Raw genomic sequence first — 22,187 nt, forward strand, 5'->3', positions numbered from 1 at the left:
TTACATGGATATGGTTGATGGGGGAACCGGCTCCTCTAACATTCAAGAAGCACTACTACAAGACATACAAGACATCAAATAGTAGTCGCCACTATAGGTACCGATAGAGATAGTAGTCGCCACTATAGGTGCCGGTAGTACTAAAACCGGCACCTATAGACCTTTTTCCACCTCCGCGGGTTGAAATCGCAAAAAACCAGCACCTTTAAGTAATTATAGGTGTCGATTCTAAATAAAAACTGGCACCTATTATATTTTGTGTCTTCACTAAAAACTGACACCTATAATATATTAAAGGTGCTAGTTTTTTTAGAAGACCGACACCCTACCAAACGAGCCGAGTCAAGAGACGGCCTTATCCGCTTGCCGAGTGGGAGGTGAGGGGGCAACCTTATCCTTTCTCTCACCCGTGACCTCTCTCTATCTCACCCTCTCCTTTCTCTCTCGGCCTCTCTCTCTCTCTCTGCACCCGAGGGCGGCGGCGGGAGGGAGGCGGCGGCAGCTACGGGTGACGCGCTCCCCTCTGCCAGATCTGACGAGAGGGGAGGTGGCGTCAGCGGCCCGACGACGGAAGGGGATGCGGCGGCGGCGGGTCGGTGGCGGGAGGGGAGGCGGCGGTGGTCCGACGGCCCGGCGTGGCGCCTGGCGGCGGTGGCCCGACTACGGCTCAGCGGCGGGAGGTGGCGACGGTGGCTTCCTCGTAAGCGGCAGCGGTGGTGGTGGCGCCCTCCTCTTCATCCGCAGTGGCGGTGGTGATGAAGGCATCCTCCTCCTCGAACCGATTCATTCTTGATGAATATGTTTGATTCTTGATGAATGTGTGTTCTTCATGAATGTATTATCGATGAATGTGATGTTGATGTGTTGTTTTTTTAGGATTATGGATTGTCGACGGTGGATACCCGTAGACCGGATATAGAAGGTATTGGGGTACGCTGGTATGAGGATCTACGTAGTACGACATCAAGCAAACAAAAGATAAGGATTATACTGGTTCAGGCCCCTTGATAGCTAATAGCCCTAATCCAGTTGGTAAGGGATTATATGATGGAAACCACAGATTACAATGGGAATAGCGGAACTCGATGATATCGACGAGACCGTAGTCGAGTTGGTTCGACTAGATCACCCGGCGACTTTGCTCCTGTAGGCTCCGGCTTCGTAGGCTGTGGCGGATGTGTGGGCGGTGAGATTCGATGCCTTAGGTCCTGCCCAGGGGGTCCCTTTTATACCACGGGTCAGTTGATCTCCAAGTAGAACTCGGAGATATCGGACCCATCACGATATGGTAAAAACCCAGTCTTGTCTGTGTAGGACTCCTTCCATCTATGGATTCTGTTTCTATCACGTGATAGATTTCCTTAACGTACACAGGAATTATCGGTATCCACGCGGGTATACCGTATCAGTATGCAACGTACGTCCAAGGATAGAGGGTATACCTTATCCGTAACCCTGACATGGACTATGTTTGTGTTTATGAATTTGAGGAAATTTTAGGATTTGGGTATTAGATTGGATCGTCTTGACGGCTCAATGCATCGGCTCGATGCATTGAGTTGATTTTTTTTTTTTGCTCATGGGCGTGTTAAAGGTGCTGGTTTCTTAGGTAATAAGTGCCGTCTCCTGGGTGCCGGTTGGAAAAACCGGCACCGAAAGCGGTTTCTCAACTGGCACCCTTTAGAGTTTACTAGTAATCGTGCACGTGCAATGCACGTATTAGCAAATATTGTATGAATATGAACCATCTATTTATAAGCAAAGCATATTCAAATGATTGACAATAGACCAAGGCTAAAAAACATGGTTTTTTTTCTTTTAAGACATTGTAGTTCTGCTTTTATTTTTATATAGCAAGGGCATATTACTATATAAAAAAGATAAGAATAAACGTTGTTCTGCTTGTCATAGTATGTTGACTGAAGCATCTAGGTGAATCCTTTGGCGTGGTTGCGTAAAGATTCATTTAGTTGTTTATTTTGGCAACTTAAAATGTACATAAATCTAAATCTGAGGCACATTCCATCTAAAGAAAACCTAGAGCTAAATCTTCAAGACTGTAGAATTGATTCATTCACTATATGTAAATCAATCTCTCTTGCAGTGTTTGTGGCAAAAGATGAGCGGTGCAATCTTGATCACTAATTACAGTTTATTCTCTTTCCATCGTTTGTACACGCTTGTTTTTGTGTCTCTAAGCATCAGAAGAAGAAAACACAAAAGAGGTAAGCAAATGACAATACATTCTTTACTGAAGATACTGGCAGCATAATGCTATACGACTGTTACTTATTTCAGTTTCTTGCAAGAACTACTAATGGAAGGATGTGCATCCAGTAAAAATAAACTCAATGGAGCAGACCATGAACATGATTACATGAATGGAGTCAGAGGTGGAGACACCGCTTGGCAACCCCGGGCAGCCACCTGGGCTTATCGGCAAACACATAATAGAATTTTATCATTATCTTAGTGATTGAAAATATATTTCTTTTATAATAAACACTCAATGTAAATGGATTTGTCCAGCTCTAAAAGATTCCTAGCTCCGAAAATTGTGAAGTAACATGCATTGGATGATTGAATATGTTGGTTCAGGTAGGTGTATTTCTACATGAAATTGAATATGTTGGTTCAGGTAGGTGTATTTCTACATGAATTTTAATTGGCAAATGATATCTAATTGACATTAAGAAAAATTAAACATGTACATGTACCCAAGCCTAAAAAAAAAAAAAAATCATTGGGTGTATAAGAAACACAAAACCAAAGGATTGGATCTAGTAGCCACCCTAACATATAGAAGTGAGATTTTATTCATGAACTTAGGAAAAAAACATGCACATGACCTAGGGTATTTTACACATTAAAAATATTGCTTCATATATAGTAGAATGGCAATTCAGTGATCTACATTAAAATCAAAGTAGCAAACAACATCATTGCTCATCGAGATTATCCCAGTCAATGCAGCAAAAAGTGCATTTACTTACCAACAAAGATTGTTTCATCTGTGATTTTACATTGACAACCAAATCCCTTGAGACCTCATTCTTTGAAGAGGATATATGCCTTCGTCCATTCTGAAATATTGATTCAATCCTAAGGGCAAAATATATAAAAGGGGCAAAACAATGTTTGGTTTTCATGAGATAATATCATGCAGATCACATTAGCAACCTTTAAGCCTTCTAACTCCATTTCCAAGTCTAATTGCATCCCCTTCACTGAGTAGAACATATATATTATCAGTAATCAGGGTTTTAGCTAAAAGGGAGTCAGTATAGATCAGAATCGAACCAATTGAAATATATCCGATCTGATGCAGAGAAGTGGAGAACCAACCTTGTGCAATCGCTGAGCATTGCCACACACCTATGAATTCCTACTTCGACAGGAAAGACCATAAACACAGTAGAGCTACCTGTTTTTCCTTCAGTTCAAGAATTTCTGCTTTCATTAATCAAAACAAAAAGAAGAACCAAAAAATTTGGAAGGAGAGGAACTAAAGATTTTCTTTAGCACAAGAGCCTTCCTCCTCGGGATGTCGCTTTCAAAATAAAGGATATCGAGCAGTGCAAACAGATACTTTCACAGGTTAATCACAAACCAAATTTCAGTACAGCCGAAAAAAAAGAGATACTCCAATCATGCACAAACATGAAAAAAAAAACATATTTCAACAATTAGATCCCATTTCAAAGAAGCGGTTTCAGTTCTCTCAAATATGACAGGAAATTTGTTAATATTAATACTGGTGGCTGACCATATCAAGGCTAACATGGGAATGAAGCACATCAGTTGAACTTCAGATTCAGTAGTGGTAGAAAATTGGCATATTTAGCCATTTTATTATAGGAGTAGTTTTTTGAGCAAGAAGAAACTTTCACTTCATAGAGCAATATATTAGTAACTCCACTTCATGTAGCCAGAAAGTAACAAAGGAGCTTGATGAAATACATGTGCAACACTGATTAGAAATAGCAGTATGATGCTTGATGATAACTCATCCAGATAATGCAATGTTGTATGCAGTGGTTTTTTAATATTCCACTCCAAGATTCACATGACTTTTTTTTATCAATAAAAGAAGGCAGATAACAGTAATAAGGTAATACTGGGAAGGGCATGGCATCTTACTTTACATTTCATAGAACGGACTCAGAGAGTTTTTAATGGCCCATCTGTTACATCTCATTATCTATGAACTTCCAAATTAGTTGCAGTTGAACAATAAAGGGACATATCTTAAAATAAATAATCTCCTTTTTTGTGGGTTAAAATAAATAAATCTCAAAAGGAGTCTACATGCAACTAAAGATCAAGCAAATAGATATACTGTAGCCAAGTCCACATGTCCCTTGAAACAATGTCCAGGTTTGCTGATTGATTATGAAATATGAATTGATCTGCAAACTTTTGAATGCAGTAGAAACATGAGACAAATAAATCTCAGTCAAGAAACAAAGCTATTGTGTTGGGAATATAAGGTAAAATTGGACAGGTTAACATATCTATATCACTATTAACATACTGACATGACTCCAATAGTCATTAAAAAGTCAAGGATCTCATAGTAAAATCTATACACTAAAATAATATGGTGTTCTACCCTGCAGAAATGAAATATTTGCCTGCAACATATGAAGTATTGGAGACCAAGGAACAATTCAGTTTTAGTTTACATAGGCAGAGCTTTCAATCACAACATACAGTGCAAAATAGAGTAAATATGAGATAATAATAAGGATTCAAACAGTAACAGGAGTGCACCTCGACCATGCATTTCATCAAACAGTTGGTGAGATGCCCATGGGCACACCAAGGAACCACCGTGATAGCTAATCTGGAAGACCCCCTCACTGTAATGGAAGGGTACCATCTGCAGCACGCAGTAGCTGGAGCCGCTGAAGGCCTAGGTGCAGACATTGTGGCTTGCTTGCGAGGCATCACTGATGGCGGCATGGAATTCTACACATCTATCAAACCCAACTTTTAAAAAAATCTATGCATTTCTGTAATCACTTGAACATCATGTGGATCAGTTTAATGATAATAAAATGAAACACAATATATAATCTTATGATTATAACTAACTGTTAAGTTTGTATTCTTCTTGGTCCCTGAAAGAGAAATTTTCAGCTCCTACACTTGCATCTTGCATCATTTACATAGGTAAAACAAATTGCATTTAGGATTTTTCATGTAAATTTAGGGTGAAAGTGAAACAATACCTCAGAGGTACTGTCATCATGTGCAAGGATCAAAAACAAAAATGACAAACTAATAAAGTTATGAAAGTTGGGATCTGGGGCAATGCCTTTTGTAGTTGAATAAGTACCCAGAATCAATGATTTACATATAGATTGAGCTTTTCATTTTGTATAATTTCCAGAGCATAATCAAACATTTTATCAATTTTGTTATTTTTCATATATATTGGAATTGCATTTTAACATGTATCGATTAAGCAAATTTGGAAATCAACAGATATGACAATGAATCAGTGTGACATAGGGTCATAGTCGAAAGGTTGAATGTTGACATTCTCACAAATTCAAGATTAATATATAGCATATTTCTACAGATTTCATTCGTTTATTTTTTGGCGGGGAAAAATTCTCATAATATAATTAGCATTCACGGAACAATTCATTGATCCTATTTGATAGCAGAAAGGAGAAAGAGAAAGTAAATGCAATCTGAACAAGGGCACATAAAGGAATTGAGAAGGAGAGGAGACGGAAAAGCAAACCTGGGATAATACCAGCAGATGGCAACCGCTTTGCTGCTGTGGTAAAATCATTCATCGATGAGGATACTGGCACAACAGAAAGACGTGGTAGGAATCCTCTCTCCTCGGGCGTGTAGATAACAAAGAAGGCAAGCACACGATGGAGAGGAGGGCGGCAGGGATAAAGGTTGTCCGGTGGTGTGGTGGTGGGCAGCGGGAGTCCGGCTCCGAGGCGTCGAGGGTGAAGACAACTAAACATGGCGCACGGCAAGGATGCGCACGATGAAGACAGGGGCTGGGGAAGACCTCGCCTCCGGTTCAGTGCGCGGTGACGGCGGCGGCGGCGGCGGAAAGGAACGACCTCATGGGCAGCGGTGGACTGCGGCGGCGGCGGCGCATCGGGAAGACCTTGTCTCCGGCGGCGGCGGTTGGGGACGACGTCGGCTCCGGGCGACGGATGGGGACGACGTCGTCTCCGCCTGCGGCCGGCCGCGGTGGATGGGGAAGCTCCAGCGGTGGGGAAGACCTCGCCTCTCGTTCAGTGCGCGCCGGCGGCGGAAGGGGACGACGACGCGAGTGAGTCGCGCGTTGAGAGGGTGATGACTGATGAGGCGTAATCTTCGCTCGGTCTTCACGCGTGGAGAGGGTGAAATCGTGCGGTGGAGATGGGTGGACGGTTCGGATTACATCTGACCTGCGTATGGACGGTAGAGACTGAACCAGGTGATTTCACCAGTACGATTGGAGGGGTCCAACTCCTTCTTTTTATATTAATATAGATATAGATGTAGCAGTGAAGCATGTCGGGAGTAACGTAACCCAGGCATCCACCATCAAAATTGATCCAACGGGCCTATCTTTCGTCTCTACAGACTACAGGGTACACTAGGGAGTCCTCTCGTTCTTGATTCCCGAGGCTGCAGATAATGGCTATCTCTGTAGCTTCTTTCGCGTGTCGACTACGGTCATGTGTGGCGTGGGCCACCGATTTCTTGCCGGCCTTTTCGACCTTGGTGACATCCTGACCCGTATGTCCTGCCGATCGACAACCGGCGACAACGATGGTCGATATATGAACATTTTATGTAGAGTGGATAAGAGGTTCTACGCAACCTAACGTGAATATGATAACGATAAAATATACAATAATATGTTTGAAATGTGATGTACCATGAATACATATGACGATAGATCTAACGATTAGAAATAATGGTTCCACCGGTTTAAAAGGTATGGAAGTATTCCAGAGATGTAGCTTAAAAATTATGTTTGTTTTAATGTCTAACATTTATTGCGAAGTGAACGTACCTCAACTGGTTAGTTTCCTTATGGTGGAACTTGCCCACTTGGGTTTAAGTCCTAGGCATGAATTTTTTTCAGTGGTAGACGACGTATCCATCAACACTAAGGCGTTCGTGGTGACTTTATCAATCTCAAAATATGATGTCGGCCTAATCTCTCAGAGGTCCTCATAGGGGTAGGATGTACCTTCATAGACTTCTCACAAAGGAACTCATAGGGGTAGGGTGTGCGTTCATAGGGGTGAGTATGCGTGCGATGTGAGCGCCTGCATATGTACTTTGTTTCTCAAAGAAAATCCAACATTATTTATTGTTTCTATTTTAGTTTAATAGATAAAAAGGGAGGTCTTTGTTTCTAAAAAAATGTCCAACATTAATAGATAAAAAATAGGGAGGTGAAGAACAGTGTTGCGTGCATGTGATGGCAAGGAGGAGGTGGAGGAGATTTGTTTTCTAATTTTTCTAAATCAATTAAGTGAAAGCCGATGATGGGGTGTTTTGTTTTTTTTAAGAATTTCTAAGGTTCTTTATGTTTTTTTATAGGACGTGACACATGGCAACTTAAGATTTTCTTTTAAAAAATACATATAATTGTAAAAAATAAAGGATGTATTAATTTAATTGGTTTTTCTTAGAATTTTAGGAGATGATATATGATCATTTATGAGCACTCTGGAGAGTGTTTAATTGATTTTTTGTTATGTACAGTGATTTAGTATAACATAAGATGTATGTTCAATTAATTTTTCTTTGTTGTTTAGCTGTCTGGCCATGATAGGGTCAACCATCAAATGATGTATTTTATCTTTTATATAGTAGAATATAGCTAATGTGATTTTTGATTTATTTATTGAATTATAAATAAAACAATAGCTATGACTATTTTTATATTATGTTAGTTAATAAAAATAGAACATGAGATAATTGAATTGGAGAGAGGATGGGAGAGTCATAGGAGGAGGGTAAAGGGGTAGTAAAACAGGAGAATGGGAGGAGATTATTGTTTGAAGATAAACGGAACGGTCCTAGAGTTGTTTATTTTTATAAATACATTTGATCTCAGATCTATTAGAAAATACTTTAGGTATTGTATTTTTAATTAAACTACTTAAATTGTTCTAATTTAAGTGTATATTATTAATCAGAAGGTTTAAAAATCTATATGATTTTTTTCTTAAAAATGTATGGATTGGATCAGTGAACAATAGCTAGTCCATAGATTATATATGACCCAAAGTAATGATTATTTAGATTTTACTAAATAATCTAATGGTGTGCACCAATAAAAAGTTTGCTATATGATTTAGATAATATAATTGTTTAAAATTTATCATAAAATATTTTTTCCATCTAACTAAATGAGGAAAATAGGAGATAAAGGATATAGGTGGGGAGGTACATACGCACAACCAGATGTTTTGATTATTCTCATAATTTTTATTATTTTTCTAATTTAACAAAATGTCACGTGGCAGCGTAGAAGTGTTTGTAGAAGTACTACATGGCGGCTTGAGAGCGTTTACATAATGTTTAATGGGCAAATAGCTAAATTTGCTTCCATGTGATAATTTTCAAATGAAAATATAGTTAATATCAAATATAGTCGTAGTATTTTCCCTATATACATCTAATTCTGATAAGTTTATTAGGGTCGGGTGGATGTTTCTTGTATGTATAAAAATTCGAGGAGGGAAGAATTGTCCGTAGTATGTACATACCCAGGAGATTTTATTTTTCTCAGTCGTGGATAGTAGCACGTATTATACATGTGAGAATTTTTTCATTTTTTTTGCTGAGCATTACGTATGCACGGTTCTCTCGTTGCAATTAGGTGGGACCGTGGCATGGCCAATCCTTCTTCTTTTTTTTCAATCATAATTATGTATTTTGTTCCTTTTTTTGGTGAGTAGCAAAATACGGAAGTACATATATGTACGTATATGTCACGCCCCGATTTTTGTTTGGGATTAAAAATCATTAAATAATGCATTTCTAGAAATTTATATTAAAATTTAAATCAATTTAATCAAGTAAATTATTGAGGGTATTTAAAATTTGCTTTAAAAATCATGGCCAGGAATATTTTATAATATTCTATGTGCCCTAATATATTCTCTGGAATTTCCTGCGAATTTTTGGAGCTCGAGAAGTAATTTCAACAATATAAAGTTCATTTAACCAATTAAATAAAAAGAAAAACTAATAAAAAATCTCCTCTCTCCCTTTGGGCCTCTTCCGGCCCAAGGTCCCTTGTTCCTCCCTCGCAGCCCGCTCGGCCTCCCTCCTTCCCTCCTTACAGTCGGGCCGGCCTCTCCCCCTCGGCCCGACCCTTTGCCAAGTCTATTTCGCCTCCTCCCATCACCTCTGTTCCTCCCTCGCCGACAGGTGGACCCATGGGCCCTACCTGTAAGTTCTTATTCCCACCCCAAGCCCGTCTCCAACCGCTAGCATGCCGCCATTGCCGCCCCCACGTCGCCGCCTCTCCCGCTCGGTTCCGCCTCCCGCGCTCGCAACCGACGGCGTGGACCGGCTTCCCTCCACCTCCTTGACCAAACTCCCCCGCTCGTCCCACAAAAAAGGAGGCGGCCGAGCCGCTACCACCCCACGTTTGCGCCCCACTTCGCTGATCGTTGCCGCCACGCCCGGCCATGGTTTTCCCTCCCTGAGCCTATAAAACCCTTCCCCGGTGTCTCCTTTCTCGTTTCCCCTAACTCCCGAGTTTCCCCACGCTAAAAATTGCGCCCACATCGCCGAGCCTATGCGCCACTGCAGCGTCGTGAAACCACCACCACCGGCTTCGCCGCTCCACGCTACATGCCGGCCGCTGCACCACCTCGTCAAAATAGCGCCGGAGCTCTGTTTCCACCTCCAACCCGAGCCACCATTGCCATTCGCAGACTCCGATCTCCGATTGTCGCCGTTACCGACCACCTCGCGCCGCCATCATCGGTGGCCGTCCGGGCAGGCCGTTGCCGCCGCTCCTGCCGCGCGCCTCTCCCGCGCCGTCGCCGACTATGCTGGGTCGCCGGCTGGCCGCCTCCCCTTGGTCCCAGCCGCAGCCGATCTGGGCCATCGGATCAGCCTCGGTCTCCATCCGGGCCGTCCGCGTGGCATCCCCTCTCAGCCCAGCGTCGGTGCCTACGTGGCGCCACGTGGGCGCCACCTCCTCCATGCTAGGCTGCCGTGGCCGCCACGTGGCTGCCACATGCTGCTCCCGCGCCTAGTGCGCGCGTGGACCGGGTCCACCGTGCGCCCACCTCCCTTGAGCCACTGATAGATGGGGCCCGCTTGTCGGCGCCACCTATCCCCTCGGTGACATCATAAATGATTTAAATTGCACTATAAATCATTATTAATTCTAGAAAATCATTTAAGTAGCTCAAAACTTCTATTAATTCATATCTAATTCATACGAACTCCAAATTGAGCCGTTCAACTGGCAAAATGCATCTAAAATTGAGTTCTACATGTTCGTTTACTTTTCATGCACTATTTGCTTTTTTTTATTAGTGTTTTTCCTTATATTGCGTGCCAGTGTGTAGTTTCTGCCATTTTGGAAGATCGTGGTCGCGAGGAAAAGATATAAGGTTGTTTTGAAGAAGCAAGGCAAGTCACACATTCCCCTTGAGCATTTTGATCCTAGTTTACAAATGTTTTATCGTTATCAAATAAATATGCATGTTTTGCCAATTACATGAGAATAGGGTTTACCTATCTGCTCGCTTGTGCCATGTTTACTTGTTACCCGTCCTTGTCAACCTTGGGTGATAATTTATCTAGCTCGTGATACTCATGTTGACCTAGTTAGAACTATATGCTTAGCAATGCTTAATTACCACTAGCTCACTTGATGGGATAATTGCAGTATTAGTCCTTTTAGTATCATGGCGAGCTGCGTGCTCGAGACATCCGGCCATGTTTCATTGGTCGTAGTTATCCAACTAAAATGCGACTGAATGGTGAGCTGTGGGTGCATGGTTTTCTAGTCTGTCACGACCGGAAATAACCCAACAGGCGTTCCTTACGTGCGTGCATTATTCCTTGTCCCAGGAGGCAAGGTACACCAAAAGTTGATACAGTTCAGAGTTTAACAAGCGGAAGCGTAAATAGATAATTTATTACATGGGCAGCGAAGGCCCAGCACACACAAAGACAAACGAGAAACAGCGGAAGACTAGGGCGACGACCACAGGCGCTTGACGGCAGGCACGAGCTAGACACCAAAGCCTTCATCTTCCAGGGACTCCTCTTCTGGGTTTGGGAAAAATTGAGCAAGACTGAGTACAACCACCGTAGTCAACAAGACACACCCACAAGTGCAGAATAAATGCAAGGGAGTACAAGGGAGTTATAATATAAAGGGTTAGGGTTTACCGTAAACAGCATTAAAAGACACTTAGTTGCTCAAAGCTATTTTGTAAATACGGTCCTAGAGCTATACAATATTATTAAACAAGGCCGTGAACCCACACGAGCCTGCCTTAACCCAAGGCCTACGATGATTCAGACCGAACTGGCAACCCGACCCTGGGTCCCAGCTCATCCCAAGCCAACCCAGGCCAACCATTCCACATTTTAGTTGTTAAACAGGTTTTAAGAATTAAAACACTAACTTGGGTACATTGCTCGGCTTGCCCATAACCGAGGGCGCGGCTATTCGAATAGATTATACTCTGATCAGAGGTGTACATCTTTACCCACAAGACACATCTTCCTCACGTGTAGCCACGTGCCACATACCACCTCGGTATACAGACGGAAGACGTGACATAGTTTCCAACCCATCCTAGCCATAGACAAGAGTACCGACCCAATCCCACCTACGGCCGGAACCCCCGGGACAGGTAGGCAGGGCTGAGCCCCTAGCAGCAGGACACCGGCCCTGTGCCATGACATCTCGACTACCGGGCCGCAGCTCGTGTAGCCTTCATTTGCCCTAGAGATGTCCATCGACCCCCGACTTCGTCCATCTCCATCCGTGTACTTTTGTTTATAACCAGACTGAGCCACAAACAAAGCCTTACCCACTAGACATGTGGAAGTACGGTAGTGCTTTACAACAGAGGCCCGAAGACCGGTCCTTATATGGCCGAGGTGCTACTATCAAAACCATGCACCCCGAGCCCAGCCTAAAACCATTTTGGGGATTTTGAATAGAGGGGGCGGGGTGAATTCAATTCCACAATAATCAAACCATTCCATAGTGTCCAGGTGATGAGAAAATTCCCAAAGTTTAGAGTTGTAAAACCACCTAACGTTGCCTAATTAACCAGCGAAGCATCTACTTAAATTCATACCAGTGGTACCAAGAGTAGAGTGTCCATTAGTTGGGGTTTTGTTTATTCTAGGGTGAACAAGGAAATAATAACAATAACAATAATAAGGTCATAACAAAGGTAAATAGGCATGGCTAGATAAAACAGTGATAACGCGGGAATTTAAATAAAGCGATAATGCAATAATTTAAATCAAAATAATTTTATAAACTGGGATTCAATATGTTCAAGGATGATGTGACTTGCCTTGCTCGCTTTCCCAAACGTCGGCTTCAACTTCCACGAAGAGCGGATCTTCCGAAGCTGCAGCGTCTACACGACCAACGGAAAAGAAAAGGCTTTTACTCTAATAAACTCCATATAACAAGCAGGAAGAAAGCACAAAAATGGGTTCTTGACTTCTTAAGGAAAAATTAGAGACTTGAACGGTCCAATTCCGAGTTCAAATGGCCAAGTTATGGCCATTTGAAGTTTATATGCTCTTTAAATGAATATTTGCGAATTTCTTCATTTAAATTTTAATTAAAAAAAAGGTTTATTGCGTCAGCCGAGGGGAGGGGGCGCGCAGACCGGGTCCACGGGGGTGGGGCCCACGCGGCAGCCTCACGGTCCACGGTGGACCGGGCGCACCGGGGCTCGCACCGGCCGGCGCCGTGGGTCCCACGCGTCAGCCGCACCCGAGGGCGCGGGCGGCTGACGGCCGGGCCCCACGCGGCAGCCGCTCGGTGCGCCCGAAGGCGGCCACGCCGGCGCAGCGGCGGGAGGCGGCGCGCCCGCGCCCCTATGGTCGCTGGCGGCGGCCATAGGCACGGCGGAGCAGCGGCCGAGAGAGGGGAGGGAAAGGGGGAAACGAAGCGGCGGTCCACGGCTCACCCCGGTTCGACGGCGACGACGGAAACGGCGACCGGAGCGGAGGAAGACGGCGGCGCGGCTCGGGTGGACGGGGTCGACGGTGCTCCGGCGGTCGGCGACCGAAACGGAGAGGTGGACGAGGTCGGCGGGGACGCGGCGAAGCCGAAGGAGGCGGCGCCGAGGTGGGAGGTGGTCCGGGGCGACGACGGCGGCGGACCGGAGCTCGGCGGTGACGGTGGAGAGAGAGAGCGACGGCGCGAGCTCGATTTCGGCGGGGAGAGAGGGCGGTGAGTGGCGGAAACGGTGGTGGGGAGCTCGGGGAGGGTTTATATAGGGTTGGGAGTGAGAGAGGGCGGCCGGAAGAGGGGGAACGGGCGCGGGAGACCCGGCCGCCATTAATGGCGCCGGCGAGGTTAGGGGAGGGGTTTCCAAACGAATCCGAGGGAGAGAGGGAGGGAAAAATGGGGGGAAAGGGGGAGGGGATCCCGGGGAATAATTCCCCCCACTTTATTGCGCGCGGGGACGGCGGGAGGCGGTGGGATTCGCGGCGGTGGCGGCGCTAGGGCGCGGGGGAGGCGGCGGGAGCGGCGGGAGGAAGGGGATGACGGGTGGGCCCCACCCGTCAGCGAGGGTGGCGGGCGGGCCCGCTCGTCAGCGGCGCGCGCGCGGGGAGAGGCCGAATGGGCCGCGGGGAGAGGAGAGGGAGGGGGAAGGAGATGGGCCGAGCCGGCCCAAGAGGGAGAGGGAGGGAAAAGGGACTTTTTAGAGCTTTTCTTTTTATAAAACCATTTTAACTTTGTTTATTTCTTAATAATTATTATTTGTGCTCTGAAAATTCCACTAAAATTTATTTATGCATTTTAGACTCTTAGGAAATATACAAAAATCCTCCAAGCCTTATTTGACTTTTAACTTTGCACCTTTTAATTGTTGGAGGCTTTCACACGGATTTTAATTATTCTAGGCATAATTTAGAGGATGTATTTTAGGGTCGTTTTGGGACGTGACATAGTCGCACCCATGGCAATTAAGAAGCGGTTCGCGGGATGCACTAGAGGACTTACCGCGCTTACCACAAGCGGGAATGGGTGACTGCTTGATCTGTAGTATAGCTTTCCTCTGGCTGACGCATCCAGGCAAGGGTAAGCGTGATGGAGTTCAGATGGGCCTTGCGATGGCCTATGCGGCTTGCTGATTCGCCTAGCCACGAGGGGGGCTGCTCATTGCCTGTTGAGGAGTGGGGGTGAAACCTGAGGTGTGGTGTGCTTGGTCAGAGGGGGTTATATGAAGGGTCTCGTCACAATCACTCAACATGGTGACGTGTCCGGCCGGGCGCGTTGACATGCCGGTGGATTGTGTCTTGTGAGTACAGTTGTGCACCTCTGGCCAAACTAAAACTATTCAAATAGCTGTGCCCGTGGTTATGGGCGATCGACCAGAATCACCGTGATTAGTCTCACTCTTAATAAATCGACTCAATGCATAGGTTAGTTCAGGTGGGATGGTTGGTCATGTTCAACGTGGTGTAGCGTTGTTCAGTGCAGGCATAATATTATCTTAATTAATCGAATGTTCTATTGTTTGCTCAATAAAATGCTTTGCAACCACCTTTATATCAATAGCCACAAACCCCTCTTTGTATCCCCTTGCATGTCTGCATCGATTGTTGGTTTGGCTTGCTGAGTACGGTGGTGGTACTCAGCCTTGCTATTATTCTCCCTTTTCAGAAGTGTAGCGCTTTTGAGCTGAAGACGAAGTTAGAGGACCAAGGCTCAGACCCTAGTTGAGTTTTGCCTGTGGAGTGGAGCTGAAGCCCCCCGCTAGGATCGCCTTTTTTCGCTTCTGTCACTTTCTTTTCGGTGTGAGGACTAACCGGCTCTTCTGTAAGTATTTACGCTTTATTTACGTTTGGATCTATATATTAATTTATTGTTTTGTGTATCCTGGCTGATTCCTGGACAGAGATTTAATACACAAGATATTCCGGAAATTTGGGCTAAATTTCTGTGCGTGACAGTATATATACGTGGGATGTATTTTAAATAAATCTATATAATTGTTTTAAAATAGTGGGTCCACCGAATTGAATGAAAATCGAGGGTTGGATGTTTTTCTTTTTTCTCAGAATTTGTAAGATTTTTTCTTCTTTATTAGAGCGCCACATGACATCTTAGAAGCGTTTGTAGGAGTACCACATGGCGGCTTGCGAGCGTTTATAGGAAGTTTAATGATTTTTTTTATATAATAATAGATAGATGCTGATTCTTTTTGAAAATTTTTTTGACATGATTCTTTTTAGAATTTTGGTATCCCAGAAAGTTCTCACTCCAAAAAATTAAAACGTAGTACGTATTCTGGTAATGATATATAGCTAGCAGGTTTTCATGAACAGTTATGCGGAAAGCTAATCGTCAAGAGTAGAATTCAATTTCTTGTAATTTCTCTGGGTTGATAATATTTAGAGCACGGTCTTTAAAAACCAATTTTGATAATTATTTTCTATTATAATATGTATAAAACTGTTAACAAATACTCCATTCGTTTCATATTATAAGACTTTCTAGCATTATCCACATTACTATAGATGCTAATGAATCTAGACACATATATAGAACTAACGTCTTACGTTGTGAAATGGAGGAAGTATATGATTTTATTAAAATATTTTTTAAGACTAATCTATACACGTAGTCACTATATTTGAATGAAAAATATTTTAGAAATGATTCATAATTAAAGATTCTAAAATTTAACCTCACTCTTGTATAGAACGACAAGTATTATCGGCCCAGAGAAAATATACTATGGATTCTATTCCAATAATAAATATATACCAATCTATAAATATATTCTATACCACATACAATCCAGAGTTCTAGACTCGCCATAATTAGTATTTAAAAGTGGTGCTCATAGGGGTAGGGTTTGCTGTGTGCCTTCATAGGGTTGAGTCTACGTGTGTTGTGAGTGATTGCGTTGTACTGCGTAAATTTTTTAAAAAAAATTAAAGAAGAGTTGTGCTGCGTTTCAGACCTCTACTTATAGCGCAGTAGTGCCATCATCCCATTCCGAAGGAAAAGGAAGACCGAAAAAAAAAAAAACATTAGTGCCCTCACTGCATTACAGCAATGGCGCATGCTAAGAGCAATGGATATCAAGCCAGTGATGCCACCAGCTCGCTCGACGCTCTGAGAGAGCTCTACGGCAACACCTTCGCCGTCGTCAAGTCCATGGCTCTCAAGGCCGCCATGGACCTCGGCATCGCCGACGCCATCCACCACCACGGCGGCGCCGCCACTCTGTCCCAGATAGTCACCAGGGTCGCGCTCCACCCGTCCAAGGTTCCATGCCTGCGTCGCCTCATGCGCGTGCTCACTCTCTCCGGCGTCTTCGCCGTCCAGAAGCTGGCGCCCGGCGATGCCGCAGCCCCTGCCGACGAGGCCGAGGCGGCCGTCTACGCGCTCACGCCGGTGTCCCGCCTCCTCATCGGCGCCGGGAACCAGGGACACATGATGTCCATGCTGCTCCACCCGAACTTCATCACCCCCTTCTTCCGGATCAGCGACTGGCTCCAGCGCGAGCTGCCTGGCCCGTGCATCTTCAAGCACACCCATGGCCGGAGCTTGTGGGAGATGGCCGACGACGACGCCGCGTTCAACACGGTCGTCAACGACGGGATGGCGTCGGACAGTATCTTCACGATGGACATCCTGGTCAGGGAGCATGGCGAGGTGTTCCAGGGGATCAGCTCGCTGGTCGACGTCGCCGGCGGGAACGGCACGGCGGCGCAGGCCATCGCCAGGGCGTTCCCGGAGGTGAAATGCAGCGTGATGGACCTCGCCCACGTCGTCGCCGAGGCTCCCGGTGGCACCGGTGTCGAGTTCATCACCGGCGACATGTTTGAGAGTGTTCCACCGGCAAACGCTGTCTTCCTCAAGGTATATTAATTGGTCTCGCAATTCTCTCAAGTACATTTCCGTTTTTTTCTAAAAATTTGGCGTCACACATATTTAACACATTTTCAGTCATTTTTTTATGTGTAGTTGCTATCTCTGTATATGTTTATTTCTCGTTTAGCTCCTACTCGACGTAATTAATTAATCACTTTCGATCCTATTCTATTACATGTTGTGCATTAGAAAATTTATAGTTTTATTACAGTATAAATGCTGGTGATTTAAAGTTTAAAGCGATTTGTTTTGTTGAAAAATATGGCAAACCCCCTTATTTTTGTTGTTCCCGTATTGCTGTAACATATGTCTACCAAGGTACGTGCTTTTGCTATGGACAGTGTCGTACAAATTGTCGATGGCGATTGCAATTAAAGTCACGCGCTTTTTTTATAAACATTACTGCGTACCAAGCTTTTTCAATATAATTAGCAGTTGAATTTTGGATATAATGTTCAATCATTCAGCTTATTTATAAAAATATTACTCCTACGTAGACATCATCATTTATTTTGCTATGACCTATTGAAGGTACAGAGGACTTTAAACATGACTTATATATTTTATAGTAGTATTGGAGAATACTATTATTGTAAAGATTTCAAAGTTGGAAAATATCATCGCATATGTCCTTGACACGTTGGTCAGGGACTCACATTTCATTCTCACAAATGATGGTATTTTTCAACTCATACATCTTTATGATGGTATTCTCCTAATATTTGCTATCTGCTATATATTTATAGTAAATTTTTAAATAAAATAAATGGTCAAACATTATGTACAAAAGTCAACAGAGATATATTCTACAATTATGGGAGTACTGGTTAGAGGTTTCGTAAACCACACAAATTAATACTAGAAGATTCAGAATGATAGAAATTCCCTTGTTATAAAATATCTGAGAAATTTTCATCTTAATATATTAAAATCATGTGCGTCCATACATAAAAATTGATGGCTGAGATGGAAAATCCCTACCATCAAATCTGTTTAAGATCAAATACAAATGGGTCATAAATTAAAGCTATTCGAAGGCAAGCATATATATTATCAGAATAATATATGCCTGATCAAAAATGAAAATTAGATACAACTGTTTAGAAAAAAGAATTTCGTATATATATGCCTCCACTGAAATTCACTAAATTTATCTTCAAAATTGAATGTCACTTTCGGTGCAAATTAAGGTTGAGACCAGTGCAATGCTAATTATATTTTTGTAATTGATGTCAGACTCTTAAATTTTGTGTAAGTCATTATACTTTGGTTCCACCGATAAGTTATTCACTATTACACCTTTAATTCACATTGGGAATTTTAGAAATGTCCAATTAGTACAAGGTTAGATGTACATACAGATACATATATTTACAGAATAATATATAGTTATGGAGGGACTGTTATATATTTACCTTCTGTCTCTCCTGATATAAATTTATTATATATTTAGTGGATTATGCACGATTAGGGTGACAACGACTGTGTCAAGATACTGGGGAACTGTAAGAAAGCCATCCCAACTAGAGACAAGGGAGAAAAGGTGATAATCATGGATATAGTGGTTGGGACAGGGCCGTCCGACCAAAAGCATAGAGATGTGCAGATCTTGTATGATGCATACATCATGTTTATCAATGGTGCCGAGAGAGATGAGCAAGAGTGGAAGAAGCTTTTCCTTGAAGCTGGGTTTAGTGACTACAAGATTATGCCAATTATGGGATTCAGGTCAATCATCGAAGTCTACCCTTGAAGAAGTTGCTGATTCTTCCATGAGCAATCTGTGTGTGTTGCTTGGGTTGTTTGTGAAATTGTGATCAGACCAATCAAATAAGTGTGTGGTGTAGCCCCAATCAAATAAGTGTGTGGTGTAGCTTCATATCTATGTATTCGCAGTTCTACTTAATTTGCCTTTGAAAATTTCATGAAAATAGTAGGAATAATGTATGTACCCCAGGACATAAATATCCGCTCACCTCTGATGGCCCATCAGTGACGGGCCAAAGTGCTAGTCACGGATGGCCGTCACATTTGACGCGTTCTAGGGATGCCGTCATCAGTAAGCCCTTTGTCTGTGGCCTGTCAGAGGTGTGGTTCAGTGACCTCAAACGGGCAACTGTCAACTGCTTTCGATTCCAACCCAGTGCACTATTCACATTTCAGATGGGACAGGAAAGAGGGCGATTGTTTGCTGGAAATCGGAGGTAAAAAAGAACTGTGAAAATTATTATTTTCTAACGTGTACTATGTGTTGGCAACTTTTTGTGACAAGTTGACAAGCACGATTGTAGCACCTTATGCCTTGCGGTGATCCTAGAGTCGCGAACCACCTCGATCTAGCAAAGAGCTAAACCTAGATGGATTTTGACAAATAAACCGGCTAGCGTAGCCGATTTTAGATAACTACTTGTCTCGTGGGCAAAACGGAAGGTTTTCAGGACAAACCTACAAAGAGATGTCGCACTCTCGCAGCGGCGGCGGATGGTTTACGGCGCAAACTGACAAAGATGGACAAATTAAGAGAAAACTAAAAGCAATATGAAAAACGATAATCCATTTACCGGCCATAGTACCTTCTAAGCGTCTTGCCAAACTCTCGGGAAGTATTTCTTCAAGTATTTCCCGTTGATTGCTCGCTGAAAACGCTCCCCTTGAAGTGTCTCCAAAAAATATGCGTTCCCTCGAACAATGCCGCATACCCGATAAGGACCTTTCCAACTAGGAGACCACTTACCGAACTCCCTGGATCGAGTACCCGAAGGCAAAATTGTCTTCCAAACCAAGTCTCCAACTTGAAACAACTTTGCTTTCACCCTTTTGTTGTATGCCTAGGCCACCCTCTTCTTCTCTTTGTCTATCTCTTCCAAAGCCTTCAAACGCTTGTCAATGACATCATCAAGGTCTTAACAAATGTCTTGTAATCTTCACTTAACAAATCATCTTGCTTGATATAACGAAGAGAACCAAGATTTACCTCAATCGGTAAAACAACTTCTTGACAATAAACCAACTCAAAAGGAGTGACTTTAGTGGCACCATGTTTAGATATCCTATGCGCCCACAATGCTTCGGAAAGCACTTCATGCCACCTCTTTGGGTGTTCCTCAATCTTCTTTTTCACTAGCTTTAACAATGTCTTATTACTCGACTCGGCTTGTCCATTAGCCTGAGCGTAGTAAGGAGAAGAACTCAACAATTTAATACCATAAGATTCGGTAAAACTCTTTACTTCCTTAGACATAAAAGAAACACCTTGATCCGTAGTTAATGTTTGCGGGATACCGAATCTATGAATAATATGCTTCAAATTAAAGGCAATTACCTCCGTATAAGTCATATTCTTCAGCGGCACAGCTTCGGCCTACTTGGTGAAGTAATCCGTAGCAACTACCACGAACCTATGCCCCTTTGATGACGAAGGATAAATTTGACCAATAAAATCCAAAGCCCAACCTCGGAACGGCCATGGTTTGATTATAGAGTTCAACACGGCGGCGGGCACCAATTGAACATTGCCGAACCGCTGACAAGCTTCACATCCCCTATAGTATTTGAAGCAATCCTCAATCATCCTCGGCCAGTAGAACCCCGCTCTCCTAAGCAACCAATTCATCTTGTGGGCCAATTGATGAGTTCCACAAATTCCTTCATGTACCTCTCCCATAGCCACTTTAGATTGATCTTCATCTAGGCACTTCAACAAGACACCATCTATATTTCGGGATATAAATCTTCATCAAGCAACGTGCATTTGAGTGCTTGCCACCGAATTTTCCGATCAACCTTAAGTGTGGGATCTTTTAAATATCGAATCAAAGGAATTCTCCAATCCTTTAAATATCGAATTTTCCGATCAACCTTAAGTGTGGGATCTTTTAAATATCGAATCAAAGGCCGGTCAGACCGCTCGGGGTCGCCGGTCAAACCGGCGGCATGTGGCCGGTTATACCGCACTTGGTCACCGGTCAGACCGGCCGCGCAACGTCGGTCAGACCGCCCCTGGTCTCCAATTTCGCCAATTTCGCACAGAGATTTAAAATCAAGCACCGGCTCTTCCAATACCAGAAATAATCCCTTCTTCACATTATAGCCAGATGCTTGTTGAGCCAAGTCATTTGCTCTAGAATTATCATGCCTAGCAATATGTCTAATAGTAAAATTATCAAAATTGGCAATGATATCCAAGCATGAATCAAGGTACCTATTTAGTGATCCGTCCAAGCATTTATAAAATCCGGCGACTCGTTGCACCACCAATTCCGAATCACCAAAAGCTTCCACGTGCTTAGCTCCAACCATCTCCATGATTTGTAAGCCGAATAATAAAGCATTGTATTTGGCTTGATTATTTGTACAATAATATTCCAAACGAACCGATGCTTCATAACACATGCCATTAGGTGAAAACAAAACTACCCCTATGCCTTGACCTTCTTTGCAAGAAGAACCATCAAAATAAATCTTCCAAGGTATAACTTCAACTAGGCAAACCTCTTCCTCATAAGCAATATCTACATGATGTTCTACTATAAAATCACATACATTTTGGCCTCTCACAGATTTCAATGGTTCATAAGCCAAATCATACTCTATCAAAGCATATGCCCACTTGCCAATTCTCCCACTTAGAATTGGCCTTTGCAACATGTGTTTAATAACATTGGCTTGACAAGCAACTATGCATGTACTAGATAACAAATAATGCCTTAATTTGGTACAAGCATAGTATATGCATAGACAAAGTCTCTCTATAAAGACATACCTCGTTTCGGCATCCAAAAGACGGCGGCTAAAATATGTAATAATATATTCCTTGCCATCTTCCTCTTGTGTCAAAACGGCACCAATGACTTTGTCTTCGGAGGCAATATATAACCGAAAAGGCTTTCCAGCTTTAGGCGCCCGCACAACGGGTGGAGTAGATAAATACCTCTTCAACTCCTCAAACGCTTCTTGTTGTTTTGCCCCCCATGTAAAATCGGCTTCTTTTTTCAAGCGAAGTATAGGAACAAAAGCATCGATTTTACCTGCTAGGTTAGAAATAAATCTTCTCAAATAATTCACCTTACCTAGC

The 22,187-nt window shown here is 43.3% G+C and overlaps 1 protein-coding gene and 1 long non-coding RNA gene across 3 annotated transcripts; one reads left to right on the plus strand and one right to left on the minus strand.

The window, feature by feature from the left end:
* Positions 1-2,122: 2,122 nt before the first annotated feature.
* On the minus strand, positions 2,123-6,356 carry LOC4352150 (uncharacterized). 2 transcript variants are annotated; one of them, XR_010738590.1, is made up of 6 exons: positions 5,756-6,356; positions 4,774-4,971; positions 3,346-3,433; positions 3,181-3,227; positions 2,994-3,083; positions 2,123-2,427 (listed from the first exon to the last, which is right to left on the minus strand). It is a non-coding gene; the product is annotated as an uncharacterized lncRNA (long non-coding RNA). The 2 variants fall into 2 exon arrangements; XR_010738589.1 differs by having other exon boundaries at positions 4,774-4,979.
* Positions 6,357-16,277: 9,921 nt separating this feature from the next.
* On the plus strand, positions 16,278-18,948 carry LOC4352151 (O-methyltransferase ZRP4). The gene is given in 2 exon segments (XM_026022261.2): positions 16,278-17,101; positions 18,567-18,948. Coding segments are annotated over 2 exon segments (1,110 nt in total). The 5' UTR covers positions 16,278-16,291; the 3' UTR covers positions 18,867-18,948.
* The last annotated feature ends 3,239 nt before the right edge of the window (positions 18,949-22,187 follow it).

Source organism: Oryza sativa, chromosome 12 (assembly GCF_034140825.1).
Source record: "Oryza sativa Japonica Group chromosome 12, ASM3414082v1".
Taxonomy (NCBI): domain Eukaryota; kingdom Viridiplantae; phylum Streptophyta; class Magnoliopsida; order Poales; family Poaceae; genus Oryza; species Oryza sativa.